Raw genomic sequence first — 18,761 nt, 5'->3', positions numbered from 1 at the left:
GCTGTACTCCCCTCCCACTGGCAGGAGACCTCCACGAAAATGGCACCGAGGGGAGACCACCCAAAAAACTGCGGCAGCGGGCAGTAAGGCCACTAAGTTCGGGCCCCCTGTCCCTACTGTATTTATAAAACCCAAAATGTATATACAGCACAGGTTTTACATAAGGACATAGGAATTTGCAATACATAATGCTGACAAAAAGTGCACAGACATAAGGTTTTTAATATACTATAGATCCTAATAGTTACATGTGGAAGAACCAAACTAAAAATGCACATTTTTCAATGTACTTATGGGTTAGTCTACAACTTTCAACAAATTTAAAAGAAATATTCCCTCCTCTCCCAAAGTAGCCAATTTATGCTGGGGTAGAATTCCATAGATGCCAGTTGTCCTCCAGTAATTTGCCCAAGTGCCCTTTTTTCCTAAATGAGCCTAAACTGTGAGCGCTGCAGGTTATTTAAGTATAGAGGACGTAACAGTCAGCCTGATCCTGACCTCGTCTCACCTAACACTTTTCCAGCGAGGTACACAGGTCACTATATAATGATTAGGTGGAAAACACCCAATTGATATCCCTGGCAAGGGGGCTGCTGAGGCTAATTGTAGCATATCAATTGTCAGTGGTTCAGATCAGCTAACTCACCAGGGGCTGGCAAACAAACCTGGGATCTTTTGGTATAAAGCACCTGTAGCAACTGAGCCATTGTTAACCAATTAATTTTAGTCATTCACTCATACAAACAAAAAGCAAGCAAATATAGCGAGATAAAAATGATTCCAACTTACTAAACAATAGTAATGAAGAGTTATCCCACTATCGTAGGTTTTCTTCTCGCCATATTTTTCAGGGCAGTCATCATTCCGTCGACAAAATGCACAGGCTACAAGAACAAACAAAATTCACAACCATCGTCTTGAACTAAAATGTGAACAACCACTTTTGGAATCTGAACAATTACGGCAAAGCCTTGGGTGCCTGCTTCCTGGAAAGGTTTCAAAATCGGAAGGAAAGTGGCAACTAGGGATCAGGTGCAATAATAGAAATATCAATTTAGAAAATTTTTCTTCTTTCTGGCTTTGTTTTTCTGCCCGACTAAGTCAAACAGAAAAAGTTAATAGTAATCTTTCTGCCAAGGCCAGTCTCGAATCACTAATTTAGGGCAGCTTCACTTTTGATGAGGGGAACTCTATGGACAAGCAGTATGGGAAAGTTTACTTTCTATTTGTATTACAAGTACCTCTCTCTCAATCTATAGTGGTAAATATGCTGGGCCTGATGCACTTCATGAGCCTAGAAGCAACTGTGCAACGTGTTACTTGCCACTAAGAATGTGCCTAAGCAGATCCAAGACTGCCCATTCCATTCTACAGTTATACTTGTAAAGATAGTAGGACACATGCTTTCAACTCTAAAATGAGAATGTCCCTACGGGAAGAGCAACAAAGTAAAAAGGTTATGTGTGCTTGTGTACTAGTTCAGAGTAGACACAAATGTACTCTAAATTTTCTCAACTTTTCATAGACAAAGTCAAAATTAGAAATCTGTAAACAAATCTTTAAAAAAAAGCATGTTAATATATGGATGGAGTGAACATCACCAGAGCTCCCCTGATGGTTAGAGATTATCCAGCAAGTAGCATGAACCACACAGACTGGGAAGATTCCATGTTCAATCCCTTTTCTTTGCTGAGTCAACTGAAGTGAAAGGGGCACTATTGTTGACCTTGGTGCCTCTGGGTTCAGGGAAAATCAGCATGTATCTTGCTCCTGATCACTGCTACTGGAAGCAATCAGTCATGGTCTAGACTGGAACAAAAACAGAAAATGCTAGAAACACTCAGCAAGCCAGGCACAGCATTTGTGGAGAGAAGGGAGAGGTCAACGATTAAGGCAGTTCACCTCACCAGAAAATGTATGCCGACATTGACGTGCTGCGCCTGACTTGCTGATTGTTTCCAGCATTTTCTGTTTTTGTTTTTATTCCACCATCTGCAGTATTTTGTTTTTTTGAGTTAGATTGGACTGGCCTGTAATATCCAGTATATTCCAATAATTTTCGAACATTCATGTTCAAGACCTACACATGAATAATGATTAATTGGGTGATGTACTGAAGGGTGAATGACCCTGCGGGAAAGTATTTATCATCATCATAGGCAGTCCCTCGGAATCGAGGAATCTTGCTTCCACTCTAAAAATGAGTCCTTAGGTGACTGAACAGTCCAATACGAGAACCACAGTACCCATCACAGGTGGGACAGATAGTTGTTGAGGGAAAGGGTGGGTGGGACTGGTTTGCCGCACGCTCTTTCCACTGCCTTCGCTTGATTTCTGTATGCTCTCGGCGATGAGACTCGAGGTGCTCAGCGCCCTCCCGGATGCACTTCCTCCACTTAGGACGGTCTTTGGCCAGGGACTTCCAGGTGTCAGTGGGAATTGTTGCACTTTTTCAGGGAGACTTTGAGGGTGTCCCTGTAATGTTTCCTCTGCCCACCTTTGGCTCGTTTGCCGTGAAGGAGTTCCGAGTAGAGCACTTGCTTTGGGAGTCTCGTGTCTGGCCTGCGAACAATGTGGCCTGCCCAGCGGAGCTGATCAAGTGAAGTCAGTGCTTCAATGCTGGGGATGTTGGCCTGGTAGAGGACACTAATGTTGGTGCGTCTGACCTCCCAGGGGATTTGTAGGATCTTGCGGAGGCATCATTGGTGGTATTTCTCCAGCGGCTTGGTGTCTACTGTACATGGTCCATGTCTGAGCCATACAGGGCGGGTATTACTACAGCCCTGTAGACCATGAGCTTGGTGGCAGTTTTGAGGGCCTAGTCTTCAAACACTTTTGCTTAGGCAGCCAAAGGCTGCACTGGTGGTGGTGTTGAATCTCGTCGTCAATGTCTGCTCTTGTTGATAAGAGGCTCCCAAGGTATGGGAAATGGTCCACGTTGTCCAGGGCCGTGCCGTGGGGGGGGGGGGGGGGGGGGAAGAGTGCTGTGTAGCGAGGACAGGCTGGTGGAGAACCTTTGTCTTACGGATGTTTAGCGCAAGGCCCATGCTTTTATACACCTCAGTAAATATGTTGACTATGTCCTGGAGTTCAGCCTCTATGTGCGCAGTCGGTGTCGCTCGCGTACTGCAGCTGGATGACAGAGGTTGGGGTGGTCTTGGACCTGCCCTGGAGATGGCAAAGGTTGAATAGGTTCCCACTGGTTCTGTAGTTTAGTTCCACTCCAGCAGGGAGCTTGTTGACTGAGGTGGAGCATGGCAGCGAGGAAGATTGAGAAGAGGGTTGGGGCGATGACGCAGCCCTGTTTGATCCCGGTCCGGATGTGGATTGGGTCTGCAATGGATCCGTTGGCAAGGATCACAGCCTGCATGTCGTTGTGGAGCAGGCGGAGGATGGTGACAAACATTTTTGGGGGCAGCTGAAACGGAGGAGGACGCTCCATAGACCCGCGCGGTTGACATTGTCAAAGGCCTTTGCAAGGTCAAAGGCGGCCATGTAAAAGGGCTGGTGCTGCTCCCTGCAGCTGTCGCACTGCATAAATCATGTCCGTTGTGCCCCGTAGGGGACAAAATCCGCACTGTGACTCCTTGAGGAGCTCATCAGCCACAGGGAGAAGGCAGTTGAAGAGGACTCTAGCGATGACTTTCCCAGTGGCTGATAACAGGGAGATTCCTCTGTAGTTGCAGGAATCGGACTTGTCCCCTTTTTTAAAGATGGTCACGATCACTGCATCTCAGATACCCAGCATGCTCTCCTCCCTCCAAATGAGAGAGATGAGGTCATGTATTCCCGCCAACAGTGCCTCTCCGCCACACTTCAGTGCCTCAGCAGGAATTCCATCCGCTCCCGTAGCCTTGTTGTTCTTGAGCTGCCTTATGGCTTTTTCTACCTTTTGCAGTGTTGGGGTTTTACTGAGGTGGTGGCGGGTAGCATGCGGGATGGAGTAGAGAACACTTGAGTCAAAGGCAGAGTCTTGATTGAGGAGATCTTGGAAGTGCTCTTTCCAGCGGGCTCTGACTGCCTCGGAGTCCTTGATGAGTGTTTCTTTGTTCTTGGCCAGCAGTGTAGTGGGGCCTTGGGTGTGTGGACCGTAGTTGGCCTTGACTGCGATGAAGAATCCTTGCACGACATGGCTGTCGGCCAGCTGCTGTATCTCCTGTGCTTTCTCAATCCACCACCTGTTCTTTAGGTCCCGGGTTTTTTGTTGGACCTCAGCCTTGAGCCGTCTGTAATGCTGCTTTGCTGCCCCCAGTTGGGTTGCTGTTTAAGGGTCAGAAATGCCCTGCGCTTGCGATGTATTAGCTCTTGGATCTCTCCTGATCATTCTCATCAAACCAATCCTGGTGTTTCCTGGTTGAGTGACCGAGCGTCTCTTTGCAGGCACTGGTTATGGAGGCCTGGAGGGCAGACCAAGCGCTGTGGGCATTCCGCATCTCGGTCGTCAAGGCACGCCAGGTTAGCTGTGAGGCGCTGACTGTATAGGGCTCTCTTAGCTGGGTCTTTGAGTGCCTCGGCATTGACATTTTTGCGGCACTGTTTCTGCTGCCCCCTCCGCTTTGGGGCTATGTTGTTAATGATGGATCGGTATAGGCGGCGGTCCGTCCAACAGTCATCAGCTCCTGTCATGGCGCGGGTGATGCGCACATCCTTGCAAACCCTGGCTCGGATGATGACATAGTCGAGCAGGTGCCAGTGTTTGGAGCAAGGGTGTTGCCACGATGTCTTGTATTTGTCCCTCTGGTGGAACAAGGTGTTAGTGATGACAAGTTCATGTTCTAGACATTTTCTCAGGAGTAGGGTACCGCTGGAGTTGGCTTTCCCTACCTGCTCTGTGCCATTCACGACCCTTGCGTTGAAGTTACCAAGGAGGATCAGTTTGTCGTCCGCGGGGATGCGGGACAGCGATTGAGGTTGGAATAAAAACCCTCTTTGGTCTCATCTGTTGCATCGAGTGTTGGGGCGTACGCACTGATGAATGTGGCGCATTGGTTCCGGGATCGAGTGAGTCGAAGAGTCATGAGGCATTCATTCCCGCAGAGGGAGTCTTTGAGGCGGTCAACCAGCTCATTTTTGATGGCGAAGCCGACTCCGTGGAGGCGGCGTTCTACCTCTGGTTTCCCTTTCCAGAAGGAGGTGTAACCTCCACCTGGTTCCTTGAGCTGGCCTTCCCCTGCTCGCCAGGTCTCGCTTAGGGCAGCAATGTCGATATCAAACGTCTAAGTTCCTGGGCAACTATGGCGGTGCAGCGTTCCAGCGTTCCGGTCTGTCGCTGTTGGAGTTGTCCATGAGGGTCCTGACAGGGAATTAGCATTTGAGCAATGCTCACGTACTTCCTAGAGGCTAGTTCAGGCCAGCAAAAATACAAATTTTCCGTTGAACCATAACCAAAAAGTAGATATTTTCTGAAGAGGAAAGGGAAAAAACTGGTGATAAAATATCTGATAAATAACTGAAATAGACCTAATCAAAGTCACAAATTACATCCTCTCGGACTGTGACCACGGTGCACTATCCTTTCTCGTCCTTCTCGACTTCTCTGCAGCATTTGAAATGGTCGACCACACCATCTTCCTCAAACACCTCTCCGCCACTGTGCAACTCAGTGGGATTGCCCTCACTTAATTCCACTCTTACCTATTCAATTGTAGCCACAGCATTTCAAGCAATGGCTACACTACCTGTTTCCACACCGTTACTTCTGAAGTCCACCCCCGTCCAAAGGATCTATCCTCAAGTTCCTGTTCTTCCTCATTAATATGCTGTCCCTTGGCAACATCATCCGAAAACATGCTTTCCCCATGTACGTTGATGACACCCAGCTCTACCTCCCCACCCCATCTCCCGAACCCTCCACTACCTCCAATTGTCAGATTGCTCGTCAGACAGCCTCAATTTCCTCTAATTAAGCACTGGGAAAATTAAAGCCAATATCTTTGGCCTCCGCCACAACCCCTTCCTAATCCACTGTCACAGATTGAATCCTACTGTTCACAACCCTGGTGTCCAATGTGACACCGAGATGACCTTCCGATCCCACATTTACTCCATCACAAAGCCCACCTCTGTTCCACCTCCGTAATGTCGCTAGTCTGCACCGCCCAGCTTAACCCATTTGCTGCTGAAGCTCTCATCCATGCCTTAGGCACTTCCATACTCAACTATCTCAATGCTCTCATGACTGGCCTCCCATCTTACACCCTCCATAAACTATTTCATTCAAAACTCTGCTACCCATATCTTATTAAGCACCAGGCCCCGCCAATCCATCTTGGGATGTTTCTATACATTGATAGGGCTGTACAAATGCACATTATTGTTGTTGCAAATCTATTACCATTAAAATTGCCAAGACCAGATCACAACCTGAGCTGGTGGTTTCCAGTTGCATACATAAAGGCAGCAAAGGCCATTCTTGCAACCACTACATACATTTCCCCACCATAACATACAATGCCTTTGTGAGCTAGTTATACTATAAACATGGCGATATTATAGACATGGCTGTAAACAAGTATGTATTCAGTGCAGGTTGAATGACTGTTAAACTCAACCTGCACTCAAGTTATATGAATAATGGCATGGTGATGGTTAAATATTGAGTTCACAAGTAGTAGCTGGTTCATTTGTACATGTTGCAATCCATTGCTAAACAGCAAGGTAAACAGATGGGGGCAGAGTGTGGCTCCCACATTTAGGTGGCATTAGGCCGCTGTTCTTCCAATGACTTAGTAACACGAGTGCAGTACAAGAAAGCAATAATTCAAAAGTGGCCAATAGTAAATGGACTCACATCAGGGTATGTATTTGGGTTAAAAAGAAACAAAAGTTTTGTAAGAAATGAAACATAAAAATGATGATGTACATAATCCATACAAGCAACCAAGATGTTGCATTTTTGTTAATCATCAGCTAGAACTTATCCATATAATGTGTAGATGAGATGAAATACTGCCCGACTGTGCTGTTCAATCTCCTCCACCACCACCATTTTTCAGATAAATACATTCGAAACGAAGACAGCAGATAAAATATCAGCAGTTACTCACGAGGATTTTGTCTTCGCTGCAGCTCCTGTTCTGCCTTTGTGGCAAAGTCTAACTTGGACCACTTCCTAGATAACAGTACATAAAAACATTTAAATATAAGCAAAGAACAAATTGTCCAACTCATGAATACAAAATTCTCTTGAGGTTAAACACACAAGAACTCCTTTTAAGCTGCCACAGGTGACAAATTAAAACTTACCTCTTTGACCAAGCTTTTGGTCACCTGTCCCAATATCTCATGTGACTCGGTACCAAGTTTTGTTTGGTAACACTCCTGTGAAGCATCTTGGGATGCCTTAATGCGTTAAAGGCGCTATATAAATGCCCCAGTTCAATACCACATACCAGGCTTATTCATCACCAGCTACTTAATTTATGCTTGGGGATTGATAAACAGACATGCCCATCATAACGATGATCCCCTTCTTCGTACTCAGGTGATAGGGTGGGATGAAGCAGAACCTTCTCCCTTGTTTTGCAAAATTACTCCCAACTATGCCCAATTCTGGATTTGGGAGTGAGCGAGCCAGAGTGAGCGAGGGCGCGGGGGAAAGAGAGCAAGCCCAGGCCCAGAGAGGGCGAATGAGCGGGAGAGGCCCCCCCCCCCCCCCCCCACCGAGAACGAGGAGAACCCCCCCCCCCCCCCCCCCCCAATTGGCTGGGTTTTTACCTCTCCCAGGAGATCACATGGCTCCGGTTGGGCTGGAGTGTACAATGTTTCGGTGTAAGGGGTGTCACAGTTGCATGGAGCGGACTGGGTGCTCTTTACCTTTCCGCCATTGTTCATTGGTTCAGGGCTGCTGACCAAGGGCCATGTGGCTCTTTGTCGGCCAGCGCGGAGACGATGGACCGAATGGATTACTTCTGCTCTGTAAATTTCTATGTTTCACTGGATGTTGGCGTCGCTGGCAAGGCCAGCATTTATTGCCCATCCCAATTGCCCTTGAGAAGGTGGTGGTGAGCCACCTTCTTGAATCACTACAGTCCGTGTGGTGAAGGTACTCTCACAGTGCTATTAGGGAAGGAGTTCCAGGATTTTGATCCAGCGACGATGAAGGAACAGCAATATGCTTCCAAATCAGGATGATGTGTGACTTGGAGGGGAACGGGAGGTGTTCCCATGTGCTTGCTGCCCTCGCCCTTCTAGTTGGTAGAGTTTGCGAGTTTGGGAGGTGCTGCCGATGCCTTAGCGAGTTGCTGCAGTGCATTTTATAGATGGTACACACTGCAGCCACGGTAAGCACGTGGTGGAAGGAGTGGATGTTTAAGGTGTTGGATGGGGTGCCAATTTTGCACTGCAATTCAAGTAGAAATCCTTCTACAGTGAGCAATTTGAACATGGAAATATCGCACACCAGACCCAGAGTCAATAGGCTAAGAATTATGTTTATTTACTTACTGAATGCAAATCAGAAGCAGGAAACTTAGCAATATTGTTGTAATACTTAAATTAACTTTATGTATTGTGTCAGTCAGCTACAACCATTTTTTCTCAGCAAAAAAGCCTTCCGTACCTTTTTAAAATACTTACTTGCGCAGAGTTTTGTTTCTTCGAGACACAACTCTCTTTCTCCCCATATAAAGGCAAACTTTTTGAAAATGGGACTGTGAATCTAACATGATTAAAGCAACAATACTGTTTTTGCCTGACAGAAGTGCTGAGCTATACAGGACTTTTAAAAGGCAACAGCTAAATATCCAATATGCAGTCCTGAGGAGCAAACTATGGGTTTATCCAGATTTGCAGGGGGTCAGCAATTGTTATTTTCATTTCAAGCAGCCTGCCCAAAATCCAACTCTACATCAAAAAAAGCCTTTGTGTTAACTCTTGATCAACTGAATCTTTCTCTATTTTCATAGAATGGTCACCTCTCATCCTCCCTTTTAAGCATGGAAAAGGAATTGCATCCATTTAACTGGAGTTACCACAGTTTATTAAAAACAAAAAATATATATACACAGATACAAACCGAAGTCAACAATGTTTAGATTTTTGCCACATCCTAGTTGAATTTTATTGGCCAATTGTGCAAGACTGAAAGTGGACTGTCAAACCATGCTTTAGTACTTAACTGAACTGGCCTTCTGAGGAAGTTAAGCAGGTGTCCCAATTTTGACACCCTTTGACTACCCAGTTTCTCCATCAGATTTGGGACTCCGTTTTTTCTAGAGCACAACTCAGGGATTTTATCTGTTTTATTGTGGCAATTATGTGCCAAAATTATTGAATTTTCCTCCAAATAGAAACGGGGAGCTTCAACTTCCAGAAGCTGGAAGAAATGGGTTTCTCAACTCAAATCTGCTCACAAAGCAGGTCAAACACCAGAAATCCTGCTAGCCTTGCAGAAGACACAAAGGGAATTATCTTTCCTTTTGATCTTGTATAAAATTTTCATTTACAGATGGTCAGTACTATGAATTGTGCGTTAAACTGGCTATGCTTTCCAGAATCTACATAAACCACCATCATTTCTGTAGTGAACAAGCAATGGCCAACTGGTTATTTAGCTTGAAATTAAATATGAACTTCACCCGTTTTATTTTGCAATTAAGGTCACAATCCAGGATTGCTCTCAAGGCCATTTGTCGTTACCTACTGGAGGAGTATCATGTTGCGCTGGGTGACCATGGTGCAGTTGCTCCAGATTACCAGCTCCTTTCAGATTGATATGGCCCGTGACTTGATAGCCTTCCAGCTGAATGCTATAAAAGATTAATCCTAGCCTCAGAATGGACGCCATTCTCTTTTTAAAAAAAGCTTCTCATTGCTAATTCTAGATCGATTACTGATGTTTCCCTTATCCAGTGTGTGCTGGGTGGGGGGGAAGGAATGGCACAAATTTGCCTCCTATGTTATATTGTTATATACACCATCCTTTGGAAGATTTACTTGCTTGGTTCTCTGAACAAGATGGTTGACAGATCGAATGACCATTCTTGAGTGTGATACTGGAGACAATTAGGTATTTGAGAAAAGTAGATAATCTAATCTACTTTCACCCTTAATCATCAGTGGTCTCCAATGGGATGCGTCTCCCGCTTTTAGGCTGTTCAATGATCCTAGACGGTGTCTGATGTCCCCAACGCTCTTTGCACTGGCCATCAATTCAGCTTTTTGTTGGTTGCTTTTACTCCCTTATCTTCTGGAGTATGGGCTCGCCTCACAAATTAAATAACTTAATCTACACATAAACTTTACAATTGTGAAATATAGATTTAAGGAGGGGGATGATGATGGCAGTTTTAAAAGGGACGGGGACAATATCCGGTCTAATCAACCAAAATGATCACCAAAAAGAGATCGTTTACTCAGACCAGCCAATTCCTCTGATATTTTATAAATCCTCTTAATTTCACTAAACCAGTTTGAGATTACCTTACCTTGAAGCGCAGATTATTCTACTGGCCAACTATTGCCCCCATTCTTAAAATCATCTGGGAAGAAATGGACCATTAAACATCCTTTAGGGCAAGTCAGCGTTTTTATAATGAACATAACATAAGAAATAGGAGCAGGAGTAGGCTATACGGCCCCTCGAGCCTGCTCTGCCATTCAATAAGATCATGGCTGATCTGATCATGGACTCAGTTCCATTTCCCTGCCTGCTCCCCATAACCCCTTATTGTTTAAGAAACTGTCTATTTCTGCCTTAAATTTATTTAATGTCCCAACTTCCACAGCTCTCTGAGGCAGAAAATTCCACAGATCCACAACCCTCAGAAGAAATTTCTCCTCATCTCTTTCTAAATGGACGGCCCCTTATCCCCCATCATGCCCTCTAGTTCTAGTCTCCCCCACCAGTGGAAACATCCTTTCTGCATCCACCTTGTCCAGCCCCCTCATAATCTTATACGTTTCTATAAGATCACCTCTCATTCTTCTGAATTCCAATGAGTAGAGGCACAACCTACTCAACCTTTCCTCATGTCAACCCACTCATCCCCAGGATCAACCTAGTGAACCTTTTCTACAGCAAGTATATTCTTTCATAAATATGGAAACCAAAACTGCACGCAGTATTCCAGGTGTGGCCTCACCAATACCCTGTACAGCTGTAACAAGACGAAACACAAAAGCATAGTATGTAGGTACAGCAAGTGATCAGGAAGGCCAATGGAATCTTGGCCTTTATTGCAAAGGGGATGGAGTACAAAAGCAGGGAAGTCTTATTACAGCTGTACAGGGTATTGGTGAGGCCACACCTGGAATACTGCGTGCACAAGTACCCCCAGGTCCCGCTGTACTGCAGCACTTTGCAATCTTTCCATTTAAATAATAACTTGCTCTTTGATTTTTTCTGCCAAAGTGCATGACCTCACATTTTCCAATATTATACTCCATCTGTCAGATTCTTGCCCACTCACTTAGCCTGTCTATGTCCTCCTGCAGCCTATGTCCTCCTCACACATTACCCTTCCTTCCATCTCTGTATCGTCAGCAAACTTGGCTACGTTACACTCAGTCCCCTCTTCCAAATCGTTAATATAGACTGTAAATATTTGGGGACCCAGCACTGCACCCTAATCGTTATTGATTGCCAACTAGAGAATGAACCATTTATCCCGCCTCTGTTTTCTGTTTGTCAGCCAATCTTCTATCCATGCTAATATATTACCCCCAACCCCGTGAACTTTGATCTTGTGCAGTAACCTTTTGTGTGGCACCTTATCAAATGCCTTCTGGAAGTCCAAATACATCACATCCATTGGTTCCCCTTTATCCATCCTGTTCATTACATCCTCAAAGAATTCCAGCAAATTTGTCAAACATGACTTATCCTTCATAAATCCATGCTGACTTTGCCTAACCAAATTTTGCTTTTCAAAATGTCCTGTTACTGCTTCTTTAATAATGGATTCCAACATTTTCCCAACCACAGATGTTAGGCTAACTGGTCTATAGTTTCCTGTTTTTTGTCTGCCTCCTTTTTTAAATAGGGGTGCTACATTTGCAGTTTTCCAATCTGCTGGGACCTCCCCAGTATCCAGGGAATTTTGGTAAATTACAATCAATGCAGCCACAATCCCTGCTACAAACTTCACTTAAGACCCTTGATAACAGTATTTATTCTACAGATTCTCAGTCCATATACCAAAACCTATATTTGAAGAGCTAAGGAGATCTAAAAGCCTGTTTCTGCTTATTTTAATTGAATTTTTTTTTTTTTAATATGGTTAGTCAAGTGTTTTCATTTGCCCAATATATGGTGCGCATTCGTTTGCCATTTGGACACCACATTTACCCAAGGCCATGGAACTTGGGTGCAGATTTGCAGAGGTAAGGATTAAGAGATCATCCCTAAATAGAGTGTGAGCATGGATACTGCTGGAGTTTCAAATCTGCTAAAACTGTGCAGCATTAGCAGAGCTCTGGCAAGATTCCGGCTGGTCATCAGGCCAGGATCAGTTCAGGAATTAGTTTGAAGGATTATCTTGAGCTGCGCTAGAAGCATCACAGTCCCACTCTTTGTGAACCCAGACAGCAGGTGCTGGCAAACTATTTGACCTTAGGAGACATCACAGAAGGTCAAATAGTCTTCCATAGGTGTACTTTTCAGTAAAGGTCACTAGACAACGGTCAGAAGTGGGAATCCTGGCTGATTTATTTTCCCTTCTCCCCTCAGGAACATGGAGCCCAATTGTACTGTTAGCATATATAAGCTATGCTAACACAAGAGGTCAAAGGTTTATTTACTGTTAGATTTCCAATCCAATTGGGTTTGGGAAAGGGAACTGAGAAAAATCAAGAAAAAACTAGCCAAATGAATTCCACTGCAGAAAAGTTTACCATCGTTTCACTGGGCCAACTTTACTGCACCTCAAGGGCCATCACTTCAAGAAATGTGTACATTAACACAAATCCTTAGTGGAAATGGGTATTTCACAACAGAATGGCTCCCCAAAAGAAACAAAAAACTGTCAGTTATGGGATAGCTGTACAGAAACCAAGTTATTTATGGCACTGCTAAGAAATTGGTGACTGCCATTATTTGTGTGACAATCCTGGTGCGTTTTTTCTCGATTTTCTGCAACCATCCTCCTCCAATGCATCTCCTCCGTTGTTCAGCTCAATGGGACTGTCTTTGCTTGTTTCCACTTTTAACCATCTGATCATGGCCAGAGCATCTCTACCAATGGCTTCTTTTCCCACCCCTGCCTCGTCACCTCGCCAAAAAATCTCTCCTTGGCCCCCTCCTCTTTCTCAACCACATGCTTTCTCATGGTGACATCATCCATAGATGTGGGGTCAGCACCACGTGTTCGCTGATGACACCTAGCTCTACTTCAACACCTCCCTCAACTCATCCACTGCCTCCATGCTATCAGATTACGTGTCTGACATCAGGAGCCCAAAATTCACCATCCCCGAGTTTGGGCGGTAAATCACAAAAAAGCGATCAGCCGCCACGGTCGGGTGTTTTTCCCACCAGGACAGCGAAATTCACCGAGGAAAAGGTAGGACTTTTCCCGGCAGTGCCCCCGCAAGGTTTTCGATGCGGTGCATGAACGAGACACCGCTGGGGTCCTTTGGTAGGTAAATAGTTTTATTAATTATTAGTGTTTTTATTTCATTTTCCAGCATCCGCAGTATTTAGCTTTTCATATAGTTTTATTAATTGTTTTGGCTCCATTAAACCTGCTGAGTGCTGCTCAGAGGTTTGCACATACCCCTGTACTCTTGTACAACTTTCAGGTCTGACTCTTCAGTGGAGTCCTGTGGGCTGCAGAGACCTGTTTGGCAGGTTCACCCTGAGGATGGGAGGAGTGTTGGGAGGGAGACACCTAGTACACCAGGTCAGAAGCAGGATGGCACGCAGGAGAAGGCGTCGGCGTCAGCACCGTGCAGACAAGCAGCCGGCAAGGGAGGCAACAGCCATGATTCGTTCATTCGGCGCTAGACCAGTGTGCCTGCCATCTTCACCGGCCCAAATCAGAATTATGGTTGGCTGCTTGGGGACAAGGGATAGCCCCTGTCCACTTGGCTGCTCACTTCTTTGCGGAACCCCAGGACAGCGCCAGAGCATGCATACAATGATGCTCACTGATGCACCTGGTGGCACATCGAGCAGTGCATAGGCATCCTTAAGCAGAGATTCCAGTGACTGGACTGCTCTGGTGGCACCTTCCAGTACTCAACGGGTCTCCATAATCGCCGTGGTCTGCTGCATGCTGCACAACCTGCCCATCATGAGGGGACAGCCGCTGGAGGTCAAGCCAGCAGTATCACCTGAGGAGGAGGATCCCCGTCGCCCCAGAGCTAGGAGGCTTCGACCCATTGGCATCCTGGAAGGGCCAGGTGCAGACTAGCCATCATGCTCCTGGGAGGGCGAGTCCTCACATATATGGAGGTGCCTGGATGGCAGGACTGACATATGAGGAGAGACCGGATTGACTGGGTCTGTATTCACTGGAGTTTAGAAGGATGAGAGGGGATCTCATAGAAACATATAAAATTCTGACGGGACTGGACAGGTTAGATGCAGGAAGAACGTTTCCGATGTTGGGGATGTCCAGAATCAGGGGACACAGTCTAAGGATAAGGGGTAAGCCGTTTAGGACTGAGATGAGGAGAAACTTCTTCACTCAGTTGTTAACCTGTGGAATTCTCTACCGCAGAGAGTTGTTGATGCCAGTTCATTGGATATATTCAAGAGGGAGTTAGATATGGCCCTTACGGCTAAAGGGATCAAGGGGTATGGAGAGAAAGCAGGAAAGGGGTACTGAGGTGAATGATCAGCCATGATCTTATTGAATGGTGGCGCAGGCTCGAAGGGCCGAATGGCCTACTCCTGCACTTTATTTTCTATGTTTCTATGAAATAAAATATTCATAAAGGGATGTGAACTCTGGAAAGATAAGTTTACATCGGGATGCTACCATTATGGAACCACCAAAACTTTTGGTGAGGTTATACTCCAAGATGAATCTGAAGAACAAAAACAATGAATACTCCCAATGGTCTAGCGAGTAAATGCACCACATGATGTTGCAGCCACACAGTATGTGTGCCTGTACTTCAAATAGTTAATTGTAGATGTAGATGGAACATCCAGAGATGTAAAAAAGGCACTATATAAATCCAAGTTCTCAATTAAATAGTCTCAATTCAGGCAATTGCATTTTCCAACACTTCCTGTTTTATGACTTTAGTTCTGATATCGAGTTTTTCTCACACTTGTGTCAACTTCCCACATAAATTCCTGTTTCAATTTTTATAATGGAAGCTGCCAATACAAACTTCCAAGATGCAATTAAGGCCTCCTGCCATTGGTGGCACTGTAGGGCATCTGTTTAGCCTGTACTGTAGAGAAACCAACCAACTCTATTTTTCTATTTCCCAAACTGCCATAGGTTTTGCTTATTTATAATTATAAAACATTATAATTCAATTATAAAATAAAAGTATTACATGAAAATAAGGACAGAGAGTGTACGACTTTAAAATGGAAAATGAATTATATCTGCACTCTGGACCAATTATTCCTGTACTCGAACAAGCCTCGTCTGAACACTACACTTGGTTTTGACTCCCCACGTGCAACGCTTATAGGAAATCAACGAGTGCATTATGACAGCAAGTAGAAAATTGTAAATTATCCTAGTAAAGTTTATTTTGATAAATTAAGACAGAAAATCTTACAAATTATGAACGCATCTAAAACCCTCTATTGAATTAGAATGTTGGGACTGAATAATACGGCTGTAATTTATTCTGGAGTTAACTGACAAGATACAACAAAGCCTCAATAACATGAATACAGGCACTATGTTTGTTCTAAATATTGATGCTATGACATTAATTGAAGTTCAAGAAGTTATTGCAATATTACAGAACACAGTTACAATGCAATAAAAAAACAAGTTGAAGGTCCAATGTGCAAGAACCACCAAGGATGAAGCTCAAGGTCAAAAAGGGATTGCATATTTTTGGTATCTTATCAGGAGTGAGATGTTAGATGAAGGAGCAATCACCCAGCCTTGGGATTTATCAAAAGTTATGAATATTTGGAGGGAAAAATTGTTTGGTATGAAAGAGGAAACAGGATTTCTTGGAGGCATTTTTGACTTCAAAGCGATCTCCCAGATCTCCTCTGTTAGAGATAGGGGAACGACAAAAACGGTTAACAGCTGAAGATGGACTATATATGGAGCCACAGGTAAGAATGTGATAGTAGTCAGTTAGACTTGCTAAATACAAGAAACTAGACTTTCCTAAATCAGTTTGCAGTAAAATGACTGGGACAGAGGTTGTGTACACCGCAGGTCACAGAAGCATAGAAATTACAGCTCAAAGGAAGCCATTCAGCACACAGTGCCTGTGCTTGCTTCAATTGAAGCCATTAACACTACTCATTTCCCAGCTTTTTCCTGATATCCCTTTGCAAAATCTTCTACCTCAATAGTAATGTGTGGTAAGGTATTCAAACAACTATAACTTTTACTTATACAGCACTTTTAGCAAAGAAAATCATCCCAAGGTGCTTCACAGAGGCACAGGAAAATAAATAGGTGGGTGAGTCAAAGAAGAGATTAGAAGGGGTGACCAAAAAGCTGGTTACAGAGGTAGGTTTTAAGGAGCAACCTAAATAAGTAGAAGTGGAGAAGCAGAGGAGCTGCTGAAGGGAATTCCAGGGTGTGGGAACCTAGGCAGCTGAAGGCATGGTTGCCAATGGTGAGGTTGGAGGAGGGGGAGGGCGGCAAGGAGAATGCAGGTCAGTCTGAAGTAAGAAATTGAGGGGGGGATGGGGGTGGTGGGCTTTGCTGAAGGAGCTTACAAAGATATGGAGGGATTTAAAAACAAGAATGAGAATGTGAAATTTGTTGGTGGGGGGGGGGAGGGAGCTTATGTCAGTCAGCAAGGCAAGGGGTGATTGATGAGCAGGTATGGATACGGCAGCAGTGTTTTGGATGAACTAAAGTTTACGGATCGTCGAGGATGGGAGGACGGCCAGAAGAGCACGAAAGAAATCAAGTCTGGAGGTGGCAAAGAAATGAATGAGAGTCTCAGAAGTAGATGAGCTGAGATAGAGGCAGAAGGCGAGGGGTGGGATTAATGTTATTGAGCTTGAAGTAGTCGGTCTTTGTGATGGAGAGTCTGAAGTTGCAAATAGTCTGGTTCAGCCCAGGACTGTGGTCAAAGGAAGTGAGGATATGGTATAATCAGCATACATGTGTAAACTGACCCCATAAATCGATGGATCATATCACCAAGGGGCAGCATGTAGACAAAGAATAGGAGAGGGGGGACATGGATGGATCTTAGACACACAAGGGCGAGAAGAGAAGCGAATGCTCGAAATTCTCTGGCTGTGAGTAGATAGGTTAAGAGTGGAATCAAGCATGGGAAGTCCCACTAAGCTGGACAATCGAGGAAATGCATTGGACGGTATCAAAGAGTACAGGGTACAGTTTCTGTTCCAAAGATTTTTGGAAATTAGTTAAGGCTTTGACGATTTCCTCCTCAACTTCTTCACTACTCTGTGATGTATAACCATCTAAACTTGGTGACTTTCCTTTTAGCCCTGTTAACTTTTCTTAGTTGTTTCTTTTTAAATACAGTTTTAACTGGAGTGCAACCTGAAGAAATGTACAATGGAATCAGTTTATTAAAAACATATAAAGTTGAATCATAAGTGAGAAGAACCACATTGGGGAAAAATGACCCTGGGGAACTCAAGTTAATGGGGGGGGAGGGGTAAGGGGGAGAGAGAAAGAGAGCAAGAGGATGAGCCACAGACAGTGATTTAAGAGGAAACTTTGATGACAGACAATTTCATGATAACTTATTTAGAAGTAATCAAAGCCAGTCCATGGCAAAAGCTTGAAGATGCCCAAGATGTGATGATGCAAGATGTTAGAGAAAAGTACTAGAGGTGCATAATGTAGGCAGTAAGATCAGCAGCAGAACTGATGATCACAGATTAGACTAGAAATTTTAAGGCAATGTATAATTCTATAGTGAACAAATTAATGTCAATATGGTAGTAATTTAAAAGCACACACTTTTTAGGGATAAGATGAACACGAGCAAATTTTGGAATTCTCTGCCCCAGAGGGCTGTGGATGCTGAGTCTCTAAATATATTCAAGGCTGAGATAGGTAGATATTTGGAATCAAGGGAAATCAGGGGATATGGAGATTGGGTAGGAAAGTGGAGTTGAGGTCAATGATCAGCCATGATCTTATTGAATGGCGGAGCAGGCTCGAGCAGCTGTAGGGCCTACTCCTATTTCTTATGTTCTTATGTGGAAGGCAGAGAACAAAGTGAGAGAGGAAGTATTAAGGGGTTTAGCAGCTTTGAAAGTGGCTAAATCCCCAGGCCCAGATGAAATGTATCCCAAGCTGTTGAGAAGCAAGAGGAAATAGCATAGGCTCTGACCATTATTTTCCAATCCTCTGTGGCTACAGGTGTGGTGCTGGAGGACTGCTAACGTTGTACCTTTGTTTAAAAAAGGGAGAAAGGGAAAGGCTGAGTAATTACAGGCTAGTCAGCCTAACCTCGGCGGTGGGAAAATTACTGGAAACAATTCTGAAGGACAGGATAAATCTACATTTAGAAAGGCAAGGATTAATCTGGGACAGTCAACATGGATCTGTTAAGGGAAGATTGTGTCTGATTAACTTGACTGATTTTTTTGAGGTGGTAACATAGAGAGTCGATGTAGTGTATATAGATTTTACCAAGGCTTTTGATAAGGTCTCACATGGCAGACA

The 18,761-nt window shown here is 44.5% G+C and overlaps 1 protein-coding gene across 2 annotated transcripts in view; it reads right to left on the bottom strand.

Annotated features, from left to right (window-relative positions):
• The window catches only part of g2e3 (G2/M-phase specific E3 ubiquitin protein ligase), a 137,274-nt gene that overhangs the window by 115,496 nt on the left and 3,017 nt on the right, over positions 1-18,761 (bottom strand). The window contains exons 2-3 of one of the 2 annotated variants that reach the window (XM_070879020.1): positions 7,047-7,111; positions 790-884 (exon numbers count right to left, since the gene is read on the bottom strand). In XM_070879020.1, coding sequence (XP_070735121.1) covers positions 790-884; positions 7,047-7,111 — 160 coding nt within the window. Of the gene's footprint in view, positions 1-789; positions 885-7,046; positions 7,112-18,761 lie in introns of those variants that run through there. The other variant, XM_070879021.1, reaches the window with a different exon arrangement.

The sequence above is a fragment of the Pristiophorus japonicus genome, chromosome 4 (genome assembly GCF_044704955.1).
Source record: "Pristiophorus japonicus isolate sPriJap1 chromosome 4, sPriJap1.hap1, whole genome shotgun sequence".
Lineage (NCBI taxonomy): Eukaryota > Metazoa > Chordata > Chondrichthyes > Pristiophoridae > Pristiophorus > Pristiophorus japonicus.
Note: the sequence above shows the minus strand (reverse complement) of the source record. Positions and strands in the feature narration are given on the sequence as shown.